At 39.1% G+C, this 19,630-nt stretch overlaps 3 protein-coding genes across 6 annotated transcripts in view; 2 read left to right on the forward strand and 1 right to left on the reverse strand.

Moving 5' to 3' along the window:
* The window catches only part of LOC148306328 (putative chitinase 10), an 80,878-nt gene extending 65,117 nt beyond the window's left edge, over positions 1-15,761 (forward strand). For 3 of the 4 annotated variants that reach the window (XM_088265270.1, XM_088265271.1, XM_088265272.1), the window contains 9 exons: positions 1,148-1,268; positions 1,813-1,998; positions 3,682-3,856; positions 6,833-6,938; positions 7,848-8,025; positions 9,253-9,328; positions 10,082-10,136; positions 11,687-11,770; positions 12,974-15,761. In XM_088265270.1, coding sequence (XP_088121396.1) covers positions 1,148-1,268; positions 1,813-1,998; positions 3,682-3,856; positions 6,833-6,938; positions 7,848-8,025; positions 9,253-9,328; positions 10,082-10,136; positions 11,687-11,770; positions 12,974-14,132 — 2,140 coding nt within the window. In that variant the 3' untranslated portion in view covers positions 14,133-15,761. The remainder of the gene's footprint in view (positions 1-1,147; positions 1,269-1,812; positions 1,999-3,681; positions 3,857-6,832; positions 6,939-7,847; positions 8,026-9,252; positions 9,329-10,081; positions 10,137-11,686; positions 11,771-12,973) is intronic. The other variant, XM_088265274.1, reaches the window with a different exon arrangement.
* Positions 1-19,630, reverse strand: part of LOC148306327 (transmembrane protein 120 homolog) — a 369,069-nt gene that overhangs the window by 67,383 nt on the left and 282,056 nt on the right. The window lies entirely within an intron of this gene.
* Positions 19,171-19,630, forward strand: part of LOC148306329 (putative chitinase 10) — a 37,388-nt gene continuing 36,928 nt past the window's right edge. Inside the window, exon 1 of the mRNA XM_088265208.1 lies at positions 19,171-19,258. Within this exon, the coding sequence (XP_088121334.1) occupies positions 19,171-19,258 (88 nt within the window). The remainder of the gene's footprint in view (positions 19,259-19,630) is intronic.

Raw genomic sequence — 19,630 nt, forward strand, 5'->3', positions numbered from 1 at the left:
GGACACTCATTATACATTAAACGTACACACGTCGGACATTCTTTATACATTTAAAGTCCAGGTGTAATTATCACATTGAAAAACCTTAAACTATAAATTATTTTTGTATCTCCTGTATGTTATGTTTATAATCTAATCATTAAAAAAAAATTTATTAAAAATTAAAAAAAAAAAAATATATAAATTTTGTATTACCATGTTAGTATTCGGCTCAACACAGGCCATGCCTAAAGAGCCGTAATACGTATAATAAATGTGTATATGAAATGAATATGTATATTGAATGTATCTATGTATTATGAAAACAAATAAATAAATAAATAAATAAAAATAAAAAATAAAAAATTTAATGTGCACACATTAGAAACTCTTTATACATTTAATGCACTCACGTTGGACACTCTTAATACATTTGACGCACACGAAAAGGACTCTCTTTATACATTTAAAATACAAACATTGGACACGTATTATATATTTAATGTTCACACATTGGATACTCTTTAAACATTTAACATACTCACAATGGACTTTCTTTATACATTTAATATATACAAAATGGACTCTCTTTCAACATTCAATGTACTCATTTCAGAAAGTCTTTATACATTAAACGTATATACACTAGACTCTCCTTATACATTTAACATACACACATTGGACTCTCTTTATACATTTAACTTACGCACATTGAACACTCTTTATACATTAAATGTACATACATTGAACACTCTTTATAACTAACTAACTAACTAACCATCACGCCGCTTCCCTGCAGGGGTAGGCAGAGAGAATAGAGCGCCACACCACTCTGTCCTTGCAAACATTCTTCGCCTCTTCCACGTTCATGCATCTCCTCATACATACCCGCCGATTGTTACGACTCCTAACCTGACCACTTTCAAGTATTTGGCATACCTGATCGTGCCATGTTTTTCTCGGTCTTCCTCTGCTTCTTTTCCCACTAACATTCGCCTCATAAATTTGTTTTGCCATACACACAATGGACTCTCTTTATACATTTAACTTATACACAATGAACTCTCTTTAAACATTTAATGTATTCAAATTGGACATTAATTATACATTTAATGTACACACATATAAAGCCTTTTTAGGGTGGGTGATGCTGATTTTTTTGTTATAGGTACGTGGATTGGATGAACATTCGTGTTTACGACTACTATTCACCTTACGAGTCAACAAAAGTAAACCATCACGCACCTTTGTTTGCCTTGGAAACAAATCCAAGCAATAAATTGAATGGCGTAAGTTGTTTTTGAAGGATCCATTATGTCAAAAATCGTTTCATAAAACAACAACAATAAAAATACTATTAATTCAAATATATATGTATTGTATGTAGTTCAAATTAGTGATGAATTAGCAAATGCAATCTTATCATCGTACACTATAAAATGATGCGGAACGCATAAAAGCATGTGTCATACTATTGTGACTATATAAAATCTATACTTTAGTGGTATATACCAAGTAAAACTTAAATTTAAAACCCGGATTACTTGAAATATTATAATTTTTAAAAAATAAAATTTTTGTTAAAATACACTACTTAAATTCATACGATTTATATTCATTTCGTTGGAAAAATTCTTTAAAACCATGGTTTTCAAACCCTGCCCTGTAGTGTATATATTACAGATTTTTTTTCTAACTTCTCACCAGTCTGATGATGTTAATTATAACATAACTCGGTCACTAGTTAAATTAAAAAAGTGGAAAAAAAGTATATACATTTTTTAAAATAATATATAATAGCAAGTTTAATATAGGAGATGATTAATTTTCCAGGATGGTTCCATTCAGTTTATAATAGACTCTGGAGCAGATAGGGAAAAGTTGGTGATGGGAATCCCAACATACGGACGGACTTTCACGCTGGAAGATCCCAAACTGAATGACATCGGATCCGAAGCCACGGGGCCTGGAGAGAAGGGACCATTTACTGGAGAAAGAGGCTTTTTGGCATATTACGAGGTAATTTGTAGTTGTTGTATATAATATATCGCTCACTCCTTTCAAGAACGTCATAAATAAAAAAGCTTTCGTTTTCAAAATTTAAAAATATAAAACAATTTATTAAAAATAAATATCAAGCCACTTACTGAACTTTTTACTGTACAACAGATCTTTTTAGGTTAAACCTGAAGGTTTTTTCTTCATTTGAAAAATAACTGGTTTATTTAAAAAAAAAAATTAAACAATACCCTTTCTTCAAAATGCAAAACAACACTTTCTGCCCTGTAGCGGGTAAATATTTAGTTAAAAATATGCCTCTTTTGCTGGGATACAGTACATTTTCTGGGCATTCCGAAAACATGCACAACTGAAAATTTAGAATTTTTGATTTATGACGTTCTTGAAAGGAGTGAGCGATATGTGAATCAGGCTGTGCGTTAATGTACCATAAGGGTTGAGAAAAATATGATTACTAACCTTTCCCTCCCGATGATATGTATTTACCACGACTTGACTTTAAAAATGAGTATATCAATACAAAATACAAAAGATACGGGCTCAGAACTTTTGTATTTCTTCATAATATAATGACGTATTACATAAAAGTATGATGATGTCCATCTCCGTAGTGTAATGGTCAGCACGCTCGGCTACCGTTCTGGAGGTCCCGGGTTCGATTCCCAGGGGGGGTAAAATAAATATTAGTGATTTTTTCACTGTACTATTTATTCAATGTTACCCTGGACTGGTACCTGAAGCGGAGGGCTGATCACCCTTCCTTCATGTGTAACGATCAAAATTACACTGCGTTTGTATTACGCAGTGCCCTATGCACCATTGAGGTGCAGCTAAGGGTTTTATTATTATTATTGTTTTATAAAGTTGTTCATTTGCAACAGTGGAAATAAATCATTTGTGAAAAAAACGGGGATAAAATCACCAATACACAAACATTTTTCAGTGTGTGCGTGCGTCCCGTGCTTTGTCTATACGCGCATGTCGTAAGTATGTTTCGTAGCGTCAGTAGTGCGCAGGTCGTCGTCCACGGCGGTTGTGTTGCTACGCTAGCTATTGCAGCTACTTGCGATGTGTTTTTTTTCTCATTTTCAGGTACTTACCAGAGCTAACATGACAAAATTGTTACATTTCAACTTCAATTATGGTCAACACAGCAACATTTAGGAATATTTACATTTTTCCCGTTTTCAAATCAGATTTTCATATTGTGTACAAAATACATATCACCGTTGCACGCCGAAGTTTTTTAGCATCGTAAGGGAAAGGTTACTTATAACCCTTATCCGCACCCAATGGTGCATAGGGCACTGCATCAAATTGACGCAGTGTTTTCTTGATCATTACTTACTGAAGGTAAGGTGATCACTCTTGCGCTTCAGGAACCAGTCCAGGGTAATATTAAATAAATATTACAGTGTAAAATCACTAATAATTATTTTCAACCCCCCCTGGGAATCGAACCCGGGACCACCTCCAGCACGGTAGCTAAACACCCTGACCATTACACTACGGAGGCGGACGAAAGGGGAAGGTTAACTAAAATTTAATTTTAAAATAACTCCTAATTGGAGATAATCCTGATTTGCGAACACGTATTTGAACAGACTCAAAATGTTATACATACTCGTACAAGTATATCATTATTTACTAAGTAAGGAATCTAATAACCGTATTTTTGTTTAGATATGCTCAAACTTGCTGCCGACAAACGATTCGGAAGACGAGAAGTGGACTGTACGGCAGATAGATTCCAAAGCCATCGGGCCATATGCTTACAAGGGAGATCAGTGGGTGGGATATGACGACATCAACAGCGTCCAGAGGAAGGCTGAATACGTAGCCCAGCAGGGTCTCAGAGGTATTTTTTTTTAATCCAGACTTATTTCAATGTATATTCCACCGGGATAGGAAGCATTGTAAGCAAATAAAGGAGAACGGTGATTTACAACAGGATCAATTGCTGAGTAATAGTCATTAGACCTGATGGCAATCCAATCAACGTACCTGCAAACACCAAAGATATTATATCGTGGGTATACTGGCAAAAAACGTTAACTCTTAAATATGCAATTTTGACTTAATGATGCATATTATAAAGTATTTAACGTTCTATAAACTAGCACCAACCATCAAGTAGAGAAAGCTGATGTACTTCGGACACGTCATGAGAAATGAAAAATATCGTCTTCTCCACCTATTCATACAAGGAAAGGTTGAGGTGCGAAGAACTGAAGGATGCCGAAGGACATCATGGCTAAAAAACCTACGTCAATGGTTTGGTAGAAGCACCAAATCTCTGTCCCGAGCTGCAGCATCTAAAGTGAAGATAGCCATGATGATCGCCAATCTTCGTTAGAAGTGGCACAAAAAGAAGATAAACTGGCAAAATATACTAAGGGCGTTTGTCCACTATACGGAATTACACAGAATTTTATCGTCCGGCACGTCAGCGTTTTAAAACGACGATTGGCTCGGATTGGCTTGTGCTTTTGTCCATCTTTCTTCGGATCTGAGCTCTTGATAGGTGCGTGAACACGTTGCGCGTAAATTCGAACACACCGGACTGCCGGACGGTAAAATTCGGGGTAGTGGACAAGCGCCCTAAGTAGTTTGAAATGTCATATATATGAGGTTTTAAAAGTAAATTAAATTTTTAGTTTAATAGCGGGTATTTTATTCAGTCTAAACACTTTAAATAACACGGATTATTCAAACAGGGATTTGAGAGTTAAAGTTTTTTGCCAGTATACCAACGGTATATTCCTTTACATAAATAACCCTTTGGCTACTAAAATCCAATGTACCAGCTTTTGGTACTTTAGCGAGAAATACCGGATCCATTGAATCTGACGTCATGATTTATAAAAATATCAGTTACATTTAGGATAGTATGTTAGGGATTCCTTCAGGGTTGCAATTTTCTATTCATATGTTTTTTTCCTTCAATAAGTTATACATTGATATTTAGAATGGATCATTATCAGGCGGGAGAAATATCTAATTTAACATACTCAACCTATAAAGGATTGTATTAGACTCGTTTTGTGTTTATAACAGCCGATATAATCAATATTTTCATCATTTTCATGTGAAAAATTCGCCTTAGTAAATACATTGTTTTCAGTTAAATAAGTTGGTTTGTTGGGTAATATATCTAAAATTCAACAAGGTTTATTGGATTGAATTCTAAATTTATTTATGTATATGTTAATATGTGACGTGTTTTGTCTTATTAAGACATTATCAAACACACGTGTTTGATAATGTCTTAATAAGACGAAACGCGTCACATATTAACATATACATAAATAAATGTCGAATTCAATCCAATAAACTTTGTTTAATTTAGGAAATATTACTTAACAATTCAATATAGAATTCTACCAACTGTCTGCAATTACAATAAATAAAATAAGTTGGTAATGAATGACGTCACAGAAACGATGGACTTATTTTAATATCGGTAACATTGCTAAATTATTAGTGCCTCTATTTGTTGATGTCTATGGTCCACCCTCCCATCCCCTCTCCCCTCATATTTGTATTTCATAAATAAAAAAAACTTGATTTTTTCAGGAGAACGTACAATAAATAAAATAAGTTGGTAACGAATGACGTCACAGAAACGATGGACTTATATTAATATCGGTAACATTGCTAAATTATTAGAGCCTCTATTTGTTGATGTCTATGGTCCACCCTCCCATCCCCCCCTCCCCTCATATTTGTATAACACAAACGGTAGTGTATCACTAGGTAAACAAACAATCCACACTCCTACTATTACAGCTCTATAAGCCATAGACAATAAACCATATGACGTCATAAAACATTTGATGACGGAAATTGGATGACGTATGCGAACGCACGTTTTTCATTTTATTCAATATCTAAAGTTTAAACCTTAATATCTCTCTTAGTTCTCAACAGATTTCTACAAGAATGTTATCGATAGTCTCGTGATTTTTCATTGGTCTGTATGTTCCCGATAGTTACCTAAGACAGCGTCGGCATAGATTGTTTCACATTCCTATACACAGGACCAACCTGCCGATGGTTATGCCTGTAGGAAGAGCTACCGCTATGTTGAACAATATCTCATTGGATATTGATCTGTTCCATGTGTCCGAAGGAGTTTTCCGAAGCGGGATTCTTCTACACCTTTAAGTCTTCTTGCTTACTTTTACTTTTAATATATACGCCTTGAATATTGTTTGTTATGTATATATTATTTTTTTATTGAATAAATTGAAATTGAAATTGAAAATTGAAAATTGAAAAATCTATTATTGATCATTTACATCTTACAATTAGTTGCAATATTGCAAAAATTGGAGTTACAAAAATACTTGAATACCCAGACATTTTTTCTTCTGTCAAGATGTCAAGCTAAACCAGATTTTTCAAAAATATTTGTAAACACTGAAAATATCATGAATTATAATCAATTTTTTGACATCTCATCAAAGACGAAGAAGAATATGGAAGTCTGGGCATTTACGGGGCTGACGACCATCATAGGCTGGTTTGAGTGATCACTTTACACACGTGTAACATTCACCAATTCTACCCATTATCGACAACCACACTACTCAAATTCTTGGAAGTTCTATATATATATGAACCAATTCTGAAACATTGCTCTTGAATCACTAGAACTCCACTAGAGACATCTATTGGTGGAATGATCTATGTTTTTGACATCTCATCAAAGGTGAGATGAAAATAACTCCGGTAATTGGAGATAATCCAGATTTTGTGAACAAGTATTTGGACACACTCAAAATGTTGTAATTATAATGTAAGGGAGATTAATTTTGTATTTTTTTTTTAGGATTAGTATTTTGGACTATGGAGATGGATGATTTTAGAGGGATCTGTCATGGAAGACCGTATCCTTTGATAACTGCTGCGAAGAATGCTGTACGAGCAAGTCTCGGGTATGTTGCTAGTAAAGAAAACATTTTTATTGTTTTAAACAAACTAAACAAGAATGAGCTGAAGGACATTTTTTTAAAAAATATTTAATATATTTACATTTTTATTTATAACATAATACATTTGAAACATTTATACATATGGAAAACTTTTATATTTCGTTTCGCTGTGCCTCTCCAAAAAAGAGACTGTTCTCTTGTGCTTGGAGAGGGACTTACACTCGTGGTTTAATGTTATATAATAAAAGATATAATAGTTTTTTTTTGTATATTTTTTCAAGATTTAAATGTAATGAGCTTTAATTTTTTTCCTAAGTATTTTTTAACATCAATTTTTTTAATTTCTTTAGGGAGTTTATTGAAATGTTTGATTGCCAAATATTTGAAGTTTTGCTGAAATTGCTTAGTGTTGCAATTTGCACATTACAAAAAAAGTATTCCAGGACAGTTTCCAAAAGTGGAAACACTGTTGGGATAAGTATGTGCGCTGGGGAGGTGACTACTTTGAAGGGGACCCAAATATGTAACTTCTAAATATAATACAATTCTAATTTTTGGCGTCTAAACGTGAAATTATTTGATATAGAATTGAAAAAATTCGTATTTACATTGACTCAAATGAACTCATGTACGCCATATGAAATAACAACAGTTTAAAAATATAATAAATATAAGCGATTTTTTCTCTCTATCTATCTATCTCTAATATTTATTCAATATTACCCTGGACTGGTATCTGAAGCGGAGGGCTGATCACCTTTCCTTCGTGTGTCAACGATCAAGATAACACTGCGTTTATATGATGCAGTGCCCTATACACCATTGGGGTGCGGATAAGGGTTCGAATGAATGTACCAAATGAGCGATGTTTTTGTTGCGTTTTCAAAAGTTAACAATGATTGCTTGTTGCAGCCTCTCGACCACAACTGTTCCAACCATCACCATCACTTCGACATCTGCAGCACCCATGTCTTCTACAGAACCTTCAACAGAAGCTATCACGCAGCCAAGCTCAATACCACCCGTAACTCCATCTAGTAACATTTTGCCAACTTCTGGGAGAGGGGCAATAACGCCATCAAGCATTGAGGTTTGATTATTTACTGTAACTCAACCAACATTTCAGTATTCAATTTCAAATAATAATCCATTTAAAATACAGAAGAAGCCAGTTATAACGCCTCTTTTATAACGCGCATTTGGATATATCGAGGATCGTTTTTGCCATATTTGTTTTAAGGTGCCCAATGTAAAAAAAAACACACACTGCAAGGTAAATTAAAATATTTTCTTGAATGTTTTTCGCAGATACTTTGTGGCACATTTTATAAACTTAAACAACTTTGTTTTAACCACTTTTTAAGTGTTAACTTTGGTAAGGGAAGGGTATTAACTGTGTATTATTTCAATGTTTTAGAATTTAGTACATAAACCCTGATGACAAGGTTCTTGTCGAAACCGGTTGGATAAAGTGTACCAATAAAAAGTGGTTTAAACAAAGTTGTTTTATTTTATAAAGTCTTTATAAAGCATAAAGTATTTTATAAAGCCTCCGTAGCGTAATGGTCAGCACGCTCGGCTACCGTTCTGGAGGATCCGGGTTCGATTCCCAAGGGGGGTAAAATAAATATGAGTGATTTTTTCACTGTAATATTTATTCGATATTACCCTGGACTGGTACCTGAAGCGGAGGGCTGATCACCTTTCCTTCATGTGTAAACGATCAAGATAACACTGCGTTTATATGACGCAGTGCCCTATGCACCATTTGGGTGCGGATAAGGGTTCTATATATATATATATATATATATATATATATATATATATATATATATATATATATATATATATATATATATATATATATATATATATATATATATATATATATATATTATATAAAGTTTAAATTGCAATAGACATTTGACAGAACAAATGTTGCTGTTTTTGTCAATTGATACATATTTTAAAGGGCACCCAGCCAAAATGGATCTATGAGTCCGAGTCCCATACTTAAGAATAAAAAATGTTGGCATATATTCATACTGACGATATATGTATGTATATAGTACTAATATGAATACTATCTATATATTTTTAAAAACTAAATTTTTTGTAAAACACAGTATGACGTCCAAATTGTTTTCTAAAATATCTAATTTAATTTGTTAAACGTTTTATTTGATTTGTAGGTAGTCCAATTTGGTTTGTAAAATGTTTAAATTGAAAGTGAAAAACCTGCATAGCGCGAGTTAGATACGTCGCCCACAAACCCACTTTATAACTGACTTCCACTATACCATATATTTTTTTACAGGCTGCAACAATACCAGTAGAGGCCTCTACACAGCCAAGCGAAATCCAAAAACTTTTGAATCTTTTGAAGCAATTTGGTATGTTAAAATATAAAAAAATATTCCTCTTCTTTTTCTTCGTTTTTAAGAGGGATTAGCCTCCTGCGATGTCGATTCCCAGCTGTCGATCCATCTCTTTGGTGGTCTGCCCAGGAGTTGCCGACCTTGGTGCTGGCCGAACAGTGCAATGTGGGAAAGTCTGGATGGTTCCATTCTCCTCACACGCGCATATTATTATCCATATACAATATTACATGTACTATATTTATGTCCACCTCCGTAGTGTGGTGGTAAGCGCGTTTGGATACCGTGTTGGAGGTCCAGGGTTCGATTCCCAGGGGGGTCAAAATAAATATGGACGATTTTTACTCTCATATTTATTGAATATAACCCTGAACTGATCACCTTGCCTTCATTCGATTAATGATCAAGATAACACTGCGTTGCTATGATGCAGTGCCCTATGCACCATTAGAGGCGGATACGGGTTAAAAAAATATATATATTTATAGATTTGGCGTTTAATTCGTAGAACTCCATTTTAATTTAATTATCAAATATAAAAATCAGTCAACGAAATTGTATTTTATTATTAACAACACATAAAAATACATTTTGCGACGATTGTTTCATCTTGTCATAACATTTTCAAACTTCTGTCAGTAGGTACTGATAAAAACCAATTTGGTAGACTCTGAAAATCAGCGTTTGATTTTAATATGAAATATATAAATTACATGTACTATATGAAATAAATTAATAAAATTTATAATGAAAACATAAATGTTTTAGGAGGTATAGAAGGACTTGAGCGACAATTGATGGCAGGAGCCGTAAGAGGAAGCAGGTAATTCAAATTATTACAGAAATATAATTTAATATAATTATATTCACCCCCTTCCCTATAATATTTTTTTTAAATATTACCCTGGACTGGTACATGAAGCAGAGGGCTGATCACCTTTCCTTCGAGCGAGTGTTTTTGCTTAGAATTTTCACTCATGAATTAAATGAAATTTTCGTAACTTTAAACATAAAGAGTAAATCCACTCACAAGTAGGCATAAGCTATGAAACTTATAAAGTTGAAGCCTGAGTAGGGACATGATAAACAGTGTTGCATAAGCCGTAGCTAGATTTCAGAATCATTTGAACGATAGGTAATTAAAAAAAAACATTCCTTCGTGTGTTAACAATCAAGATGATACTGCGTTTATATGATGCAGTGCCCTATGCACCATTGGGGTGCGGATAAGGGTTTCAAGAAGAAGAATAAAAATCAAATTTGTTTTGTCGAAATGTATTCTCTCAGATGAATGTGCGGCCAAACGTTGTATGACAGATCGCTCACTCTTTTCAAGAACGTCATAAATCAAAAATCGTCAATTATCAGTTGTGCATGTTTTCGGAATGCCCAGAAAATGTACTTTACCCCAGCAAAAGCGGTATATTTTTACTTAATACCCATTATTATTTTACCATTTGTATTTTACCCGCTACAGGGCAGAAAGTGTTGTTTTTGCATTTTAAAGAAAAGGTATCGTTTATTTATTTTTTTGAATATGCTAAATATTTTTCAAATGGAGAAAAAACCTTCAGGTTTTACCTAAAAAGATCTGTTGCACGGTAAAAAGTTCAACAAGTGGCTTGATATATATTTTTTAATACATTATTTTATTTTTAAACTTTAAATACGTTCTACTGAAAAATCAAGTTTTTTGATTTATGACGTTCTTGAAAGGAGTGAGCGAGATGTCGAATGGTGATTTAAGGGATGAACGCAAAGTTGAAATAAGCATTATCGATAAAGTTAAGAAAGGTGTGTTGGGATGTGTTAGGAAAGGCGAGGTTTGGGTATGTGAATCGAATGAGTAAAGAAAAAATAGTAAAACAAGCTTGTGAGGCGAATGTGGCTGGTAAAAGAAGCAGAGGAAGACCGAGGAAAACTTGTTGGTCAGGTGGCGGAATATATGAGATGTATGAATGTGTAAAGGCGTGGATTGTTTGCAAATACAGATTGGTGTGGCGTTCTATTCTTTATGCTTAGTTAGTTTTTTTTTATACTAATTCATTTTAACATGTTCACTGCCAACTATGAGATAACTGGTAGATTGCATCCTTTGCTAAGACGCCGACTAGGAGTTATCTCGTACTGTGTTTACATCCCATATTCGTGCAGCTATGATGAAATTCCTAGTATATCAGTGCTAATATGGGTAGGTGGCGCATGGGAAGAGAACAAAAATTAATGCTGGCTTACATGAACAGACAATTTATTAATTATGTCATAAAATATAATTGGCTTTTTAGACTGGAATTCTGAAAATTACCGTGGCAGTCAATGTGTTAATGATATTTTTTAAATGGTGTAATATAGAATTTTTTTACATTCTTCTAGCCCCGTCACTCCTAGTTATACTCCAATACCCACGACTGTCGAGAGAAGGCCAGATACTACTAAAAAACCACAACCAAGACCGCCGTAAGTTACAATCTTTAGGGGATAAATGGGTGATATTAAAAATTAGCCATAAAAATATAATACACCTGTCCACCATTCTGCCCATTATTAAACATCAGTAGTGCCATTTTAATATTTCATTTTTATTTTTATTACGAGATCAAGGGGTCTTGCATCCCTTATGTTACTGCGAACATATTAGGTCTATTTTAACCTCCCTCTGTATCATAGCTCACTCTCAAGACCTACACGAGTCATGTAGCTCATGACCTGTCTTAGTGGTAAGAGTTTCACATTCTCGGAGTCTAGTAGTGGTCCTCCAAGGATGTGACTTCTTTTGCGAGCGAGTGCGTCACAGTTATAGGGAATGTTGATTTGTGTTTTGTTATCCTCCTGACCAAATCTGGATACTGGGGAGTCATATAGTCCAATTTTTGACATGTATTTTCTCAGTCTGCTGTGTCCTGTCAAGGTCTTGGTTAGAATCCTTATTTGTTTCTTGCTAAGCTTTAGAGCTATTGTGGTGAATTTCTGTGAATACCCTGTGATCAGCCATATAAAAGCCATACTTCCAAACATATCGAAAATCGTACCCACACGTGGAAGGTTCTAAGACCATTGCATATATATATATACAGGTTTCAAGAATAATGCAATATAGATGTTCAATACTGGGCAGAATGGTGAACATTACACAAGTGTATAAAATGAGTAAGTTTATAAAATGTAAGCCCTGGGATACTCAGACTTAAACCTACTTTCATTTAAAAAAAGAATGATAGATGTTTGATATGAATTTGAGACACGTATAATATTAATCCATAGGGTGAACAGTGTCTGATATAATAAATAAAATTAATACTGTAAAAAAATGTTTGAATTTTCATGTAAAACTTTATCATGTAAATACTAAAAATAATACTTTGTATAAAAAAATATCTGGGCAGTAATATAAAAAAGTGTTAGGGCTTTTTTTAAACAAAAAAGGTCCTAGAACTCATGTCAAGCTTTTTACTGAAACAAATTATATTCAAATATCATTTAAATGAAATATAAAACAACTTTTCCTATTATTTTGAGGAATTGTATAAATATAGATTGTAATAACGTAAGTGCAAACATTGTTTTAAAAAAATTCATTAAAAAAGGTGCCAGAATGCTATTCCACCGTGTTACGTGGTAAAAAAGCCCTGGATATAACAATGTATTTTTGTCTGATTTCAGTTCAAAGACAAATAATGGCGCGAAATCTACAGTTCTGTCGTTATCTGGGGGAGAAAATTATCCTCCAACAAGTTTCCGACAAACTATTTCACCATCGTCAGCAAGTCAGATTTCAGGACAGACTGGCAATATTGTAACCCAAGACAATGGTACAATTTACTATCCTGTAATTGACAATTATCCCGGATCGAGTGGAGAACATGGAGGTCTTTCTGCTTCGCATAAACCTGTAGCGATTTCTTCTAACGTGTCAGTTTACTACTCCGAAGAACCTTATTCTAGTCCTGTTTCTTACGCTTCGAATGTTGCTGTAGTCTTACCAGATGATCCCCAGTGGATTCCTGTTTCATTTGCGTCAGACGTAAAGTTTGTGTACCCGGACGATGCACTTTCTCCTAAATCTGATCAAGACAATGGAGATCACCCATCCAATATCTCGGCAAATAATAAAGTCACCGTTAACAGACAACATGTGAGTGGGAAGCGATCACAGTTGGTCATCGTTTCAAACACATCTGCTCCATTGAATAAAAGACCTTTTGGTGATAATCAAAATGACACAGATGCAAAGAGAGTCAACGGTCTTATAAATCGCGATAGTGTCCGATCATACGCAGATAACATGCACAACCAACAAACTAGACAGACAGATTTAGAAAAAGAAATTGAATCGGTGTTTGGAAAGGTGAGTAATGGACCACCATTACGATTTGGCATTCTGAATTTGCCGTATGATACTCCAGGAAACTTCAAACGTGGTGTATTGGAATCAGACTCTTTGAAAAAGGATAAAATTAAACGAATGCGGGCGAGTAGGTCATTCAGAACAGAAAATCAAAACCGTAAAAGACCAACGTCGGTTGATCTCGAAGCTCAAAATACTGGGTTGGTTGATATACCAAGCAGAAGAAAACTATCGGAAAATTCTCGCCAAGGCGTAGCTACTGGTCGCTATGAAAGAATTAAACAAATCTCAGATATGAAGAATGAATATTCAGATAGAAGATCACCAGCTTCTGTAAGCTTGACAGATCAAAAACAGATTGATAAAGTTAAAGACGAAAATCAATTGACCAATGCAGAAATTTTCAATAAGGATGTTTCAGAAATTAAAGCGAAGATTAACAGAGGCCATATACGGTATTTTAAAAACGACTAAAAAAAATATTTTCAACTGAATCCAGAACTATCTAATTTGTAACATTTCCCGTGTGTCCGAATTATGAAAATCATTGAAAATTCAAAATCATCTTTTCAGGCATCTCCCAGTATGTAATATAATTCGATATGGATCGAGCATACATTTTAAAATACAAGGATCTATGCTACATGAACAGCTTACTCAAATCAACCATAGATGGCTCCCGTAAATTGAAACATAAAGAGTCATGAGATTTATGATAAACATTTGTAGGAGTTCCAAAATTTTGAGTAGTGCGGTTGTGAATCATATGTAGAATGGTGAATGTTACAGTGTATAAAGTGATAACTTAAGCCAGCCTATGACAGATCGTAAGGCCTATAAATACCCAGACTTCCATATTATTCTTCATCTAGGCTGAGATGTCAAAATGCATGTAATTCTTTCAATCAATTAGTAGTTTTTTCTTCATCTTTCTGTTTGAATAGATGTTTATATCTTTGTACATAAATAATAAAATCAGCAGGATAAAGACTTACATATCGCTCACTCCTTTCAAGAACGTCATAAATCAAAAATCGACAATTTTGAGTTGTGCATGTTTTCGGAATGCCCTGAAAATGTACTATAATATCCCAGCAAAACCGGCATATTTTTAACTTAATATTTACCCGCTACAGGGCAGAAAGTGTTTTTTTTTTGCATTTTGAAGAAAAGGTATTGTTTAATTATTTTTTTTAATTTACTTCATATTTTTTTAAATGGAGAAAAAACCTTCAGGCTTTACCTAAACAGATATGTTGCACAGAAAAAATTTAATAAATGGCTTGATATTTATTTTTAATACATTGTATTATAGTTTTAAACTTTAAAAACGTTCTCCTGAAAAATCAAGACTTTTGACATATGACGTTATTGAAAGGAGTGAGCGATATGTGACATAGGATAGTTCTACATTTATGTACTATATTTTATTAAATAAAAAAACGCTTGAGTCTTTTATAAATATGTTTTTATATTGTAATGTGCTAATAACACTGGCCAACAAGGATTTTGTAACTGAAATTTTGATGACTGATTTGGACTAAGTGAATCGTTTTATTCAAAGTCTATATGGTAACAAGCTTGTATCACGTCAAGTTTTGATGTTACAGTCATATTATTGTTTGTATGGACCCTGTTACGGACAGATCGCACACCCCGTGCGGCGGCCCTAAAAAAGAATTCCAGGCGCCTGGCGGCGAGCGAAACGGTCGCCCGTCGGAATGCGGCCCGAAGAAGGGCCTCTATGGATTCTACCGATTTCTCATGTATTTACAGAATGTATTAGATATAAGAAAGAATAAGACAATGTTAATACATAAATGCGCCTAGATGTTAAGTTGTATAAATAGATTACTGATATAGATTACTGATAAAATAAACTTGTAAATTGTAATGTAATAACGAACTGTTGGAACGGCACCGGTACGGTATGAAAGTGTAGCCCGTCCGGTGCCCATTAGAGAGAGACAGAGATATGGCTGTCTCTCTCCCCCGGCCGCTGATTGGCTGTACTTTCCCACTGTCGGGCGGTACGCGATCACGGCCGGGTATATAGAGGGCGCATTTTCTAATAATAAACCAGTTCTGGTGTGACTGTTGAAACCTGTGTTTCATTTCTCCGCTCCCGCTCCTTGGACGACTCGCCGCGCCGCCAGCCTGGACCGCTTCGCCTCATTATACCGATTCACGGACCAGTTTCGGAAAGCCCTTATCAGGGCTATTGAGGTTGACTTGTCGGTCCAGTGCCGCTCTTCCCGGCTCATACATCCATTCACCTCCGTCCGTATCCAGCTTACTCGGTAACTCGGTACGGCGGGGCCGTCTGGAACGTCACCCCTTACAACGGTGGCATAGTTGGGAGATTCCGAAGAAGGCCAGGCGTGTACATTTTTGAGAGTCATCGCACGTAACCCACGCCGGTTACATTTTGGTCCTTCGAGCCGGATCCTTCAACGCAGTCTCCAGCTACGATGCCTGCATCCCTGAGGTCGGGACGCAACGTCGCCATGGAGCCCGAAGAGCAGCGCCGTGAGGAGGATCGGGACTCGGTCAGTTCAGTCCGACCTGATGCGAGTAGCGACTTGCGCCGCCAGATGGCGGAGCTAGCCGCCAGCAGCGAGAGGCAGTTCCAGCAACTCCGTGAGCTCCTGTCACAGTGGACAGCAGCTAACGTAAGCCCCCCAGGGGGGGAGGCTATTGCGGGTGGCGTCACAGTTTCGGCGCCCCGCACGGAAAGACTCATGGAGGAGTCACGACCGGGTGTCGAACAATCCACCCACCTACGAACGCGGCAGGACGACGCCGCCAATCAGCCCAGAACGGGATTCAGGACATCGGCCGCAGCTCTACCGGTTCCGGTGTTGGATCCGGAACCTACGCGATTCGCTGGGGAATCGCGGGACGAACTGACCGGCCACAGAGGAGAAGCGCCCGGGGGACATGGCCCGGCGCCTACTGGCAACGCGGAGCCGAGGCGTATGGAAACCTCTGGCTTGCGTTGGCGCGCACCGGACGAACGCGATCGCTACCCGGTACGCGAATGGGTCGACAGAGCTCGACCGGACGAACGGCACCGCAGAGATGACGGAAGAGGAATCTACGCGGAGCCCTCACCCCGAGGCGGGGACTACTTTCGATGGTCGGGGCAGCCGCCGGAGTTGCCTAAGTTCAGCGGAGACCCGAGGGAATGGCGCCGCTTCAACGCGGCATATCTCCAATCTACTGAGAGATGGGGGATAGGGGACGCTGACAACATCGGAAGATTGGCGCGCGCACTGGAAGGGCGTGCGCGTCACATGGTAGCAGGCCTGCTACTGTATCCGCGCAACGTGTCGGAAATATTGCGGACGCTGGAGGACGCCTTCGGTAGCCCGACACTCATCATCGCGCAGATACTGGAAGACGCCCGGAGGATGCCGAGTCTCGCCGACCACCCCGCGGACGAAGCAGTCGTGGAGCGCGCGGGTCAGCGCGACAAGTGCGCCGAGCCCGCCCGCCGCGAGAACGCTCGACGCGTCGAGCCGAGGTATCACGTGTTTGCGACGCGCGACACAACAAGTGATAAGGAATGCGTATTTTGTAAGGCCAACGGGCATAACATACGCCGATGCAAACGGTTCGAGAAGAAAACCGTGGATGACCGCTGGGACTTTGTGCGGTCGTCCAAACTGTGTTACCAGTGTTTGGAATCAGGGCACAAGGTGCCAAATTGTGAAGCGAGAAGTTGTGATGTATGCGGAAAACACCACAATAGGATCCTGCACTCCTTCCGCACGGACAGTGTTGTGGAAGATGAAAGTGAGGACGCTGTGGACAGTGCGCAGGTGTTGTGGATAAATGACGGTGAGGTCCCGGTCACCTTCAAAGTGTTGCCGATCACTCTGAAGGGACCACGGGGGACCGCAAAAGTGTTCGCCTTGATGGACGAGGCTGCATCTGTAACCCTCCTGGAGGAGGGCGTCGCCCGCGCAATTGGTGCTACAGGGATAGCCGAGAATCTGATAATCAAAGGCGCGTGTGGACGAGGCAACACATACAGGTCACAGCGTGTAACGGTGACTTTGGAAAGTGAACAAAACGGGGAATTCGAGATCAGGGCGAGGACCATTAAGGACTTGGATCTTGTTCGTGAAGGTGGCGCGCTCGCGCAGACCGGAGGCGTTATCAAGCCGCAGTTGCTTATCGGCCTCGACAACGCGTCTCTAATGTTCCCGATCGACACCCCAGTGCTTCAAAGGGACGGTCAGCTGACTATAGTGACCGCACTGGGACCGGTCACGTACGGACGCCCCAAAGTGAAGGGGAATGACTCCGCGAGCGGAGTACTACAGGCGCAAATGTGCGCAATCGACTCCTTGGGAGTATCAAAGGAAAGAAGCCGCGCGGCGAATACGCGTGCAAGAACGGCGAAGGCTACCACGCAGCAACCGCCTAATCATGGGAAGGCGGGGTCGCTGCGGGCCCGAGACGATTTGCCGCCTGATGCGGTTCCGATGGGAAATCCGGAACGACTCTCGGACAAGTCGCGGCCCGGTAGCACACTTCATACGGTTCCGACGGGAAGTTCGGAACCAAGGCGACTCACAGAAGGGTCGTGGCCTGACGGCCAGGAAACTTATGCAGTTCCGACGGGTAGTTCGGAACCAATGCGACTCGCAGAGGGGTCGTGGCCTGACGGCCAGGAAACTTATGCGGTTCCGACGGGTAGTTCGGAACCAAGGCGACATTAAGGAAAAGTCGCGGCCAGATGTCTCCACCTGAATGATTGCGGCTGGATGACTCATGGCCACACATGGATGCTGCCGGGTGATCACAAGCACGTGACGCGGAGCATCACTTCAAGCCCAGGCGACGCTTGCCTGGCACCTGCGGTTCCGATGAGAGTTCCGGAACTTAGGCGACTTAGGAAACTAAGATAAGTCGCAGCCAGACGTCTCCACCCGAACGATTGCGGCTGGACGACTCTGGTCGTACATGGATGCTGCCGGGTGATCACAGGATGTGACGCGGAGCATCAATTCAAGCCCAGGCGACGCTTGCCTGGCACTTGCGGTTCCGGTGAGGATTCCGGAACTTAGGCGACTTAGGAAACTAAGATAAGTCGCAGCCAGACGTCTCCACCCGAACGATTGCGGCTGGCAACTCTGGCCGAACAAGGATGCTGCCGGGTGATCACTATGCACGTGACGCGGAGCATCATTTCAAGCCCAAGCGACGCTTGCTTGGCACCTGCGGTTCTGGTGAGAATACCGGAGCTTAGGCGACTTAGGAAACTCAGGATAAGTCGCAGCCAGACGTCTCCACCCGAATGATTGCGGCTGGATGACTCTGGCAGTACAAGGATGCTGCCGGGTGATCACAAGGATGTGACGCGGAGCATCAATGAAGCCCAGGCGACGCCAGCCTGGCACATGCGGTTCCGGTGAGAATTCCGGAACTTAGGCGACTTAGGACAAGTCGTAGCCGGACGTCTCCGCCCGAACAAGGTTGCGGCCGGATGACTCTGGTAAGGATGCTGGGGAATCAAGGCGACTTCACGAAGGACGAGTCGCAGCCAAACGTCTCCGCCCGATTATGGATGTGGCCGGATGACTTTGGCCGTACAAGGATGCTGCCGGGTGATCACATGATGTGACGCGGAGCATCAACTCAAGCCCAGGCGATGCCAGCCTGGCAAATGTAATATGGAAACCAAGGCGACTTAGATGACAAGTCGCAGCCAGATGTCTCCGCCCGAGTATGGATGCGGCCGGATGACTCTGGAAGGATGACAAGGATGCTGATCACTGGACGTGACGCGAAGCATCACCTCAAGCCCAGACTTCTCCAGTCTGGCGTTGTGACCCGGAAGGCGACTCCATCAGGGCGAGTCGCGGCCTGGTGTCTCTGGTGACGCGAGGATGCTGCCGAGAGACCACGCTGAACGGGCCACAATCATCACCATCGGCGTGATAAGGGAGAAGAACGTGCAA

Source organism: Brachycentrus maculatus, unplaced genomic scaffold (assembly GCF_059751285.1).
Source record: "Brachycentrus maculatus isolate JH-2025_06_01 unplaced genomic scaffold, ASM5975128v1 h1tg000244l, whole genome shotgun sequence".
Taxonomy (NCBI): Eukaryota; Metazoa; Arthropoda; class Insecta; order Trichoptera; family Brachycentridae; genus Brachycentrus; species Brachycentrus maculatus.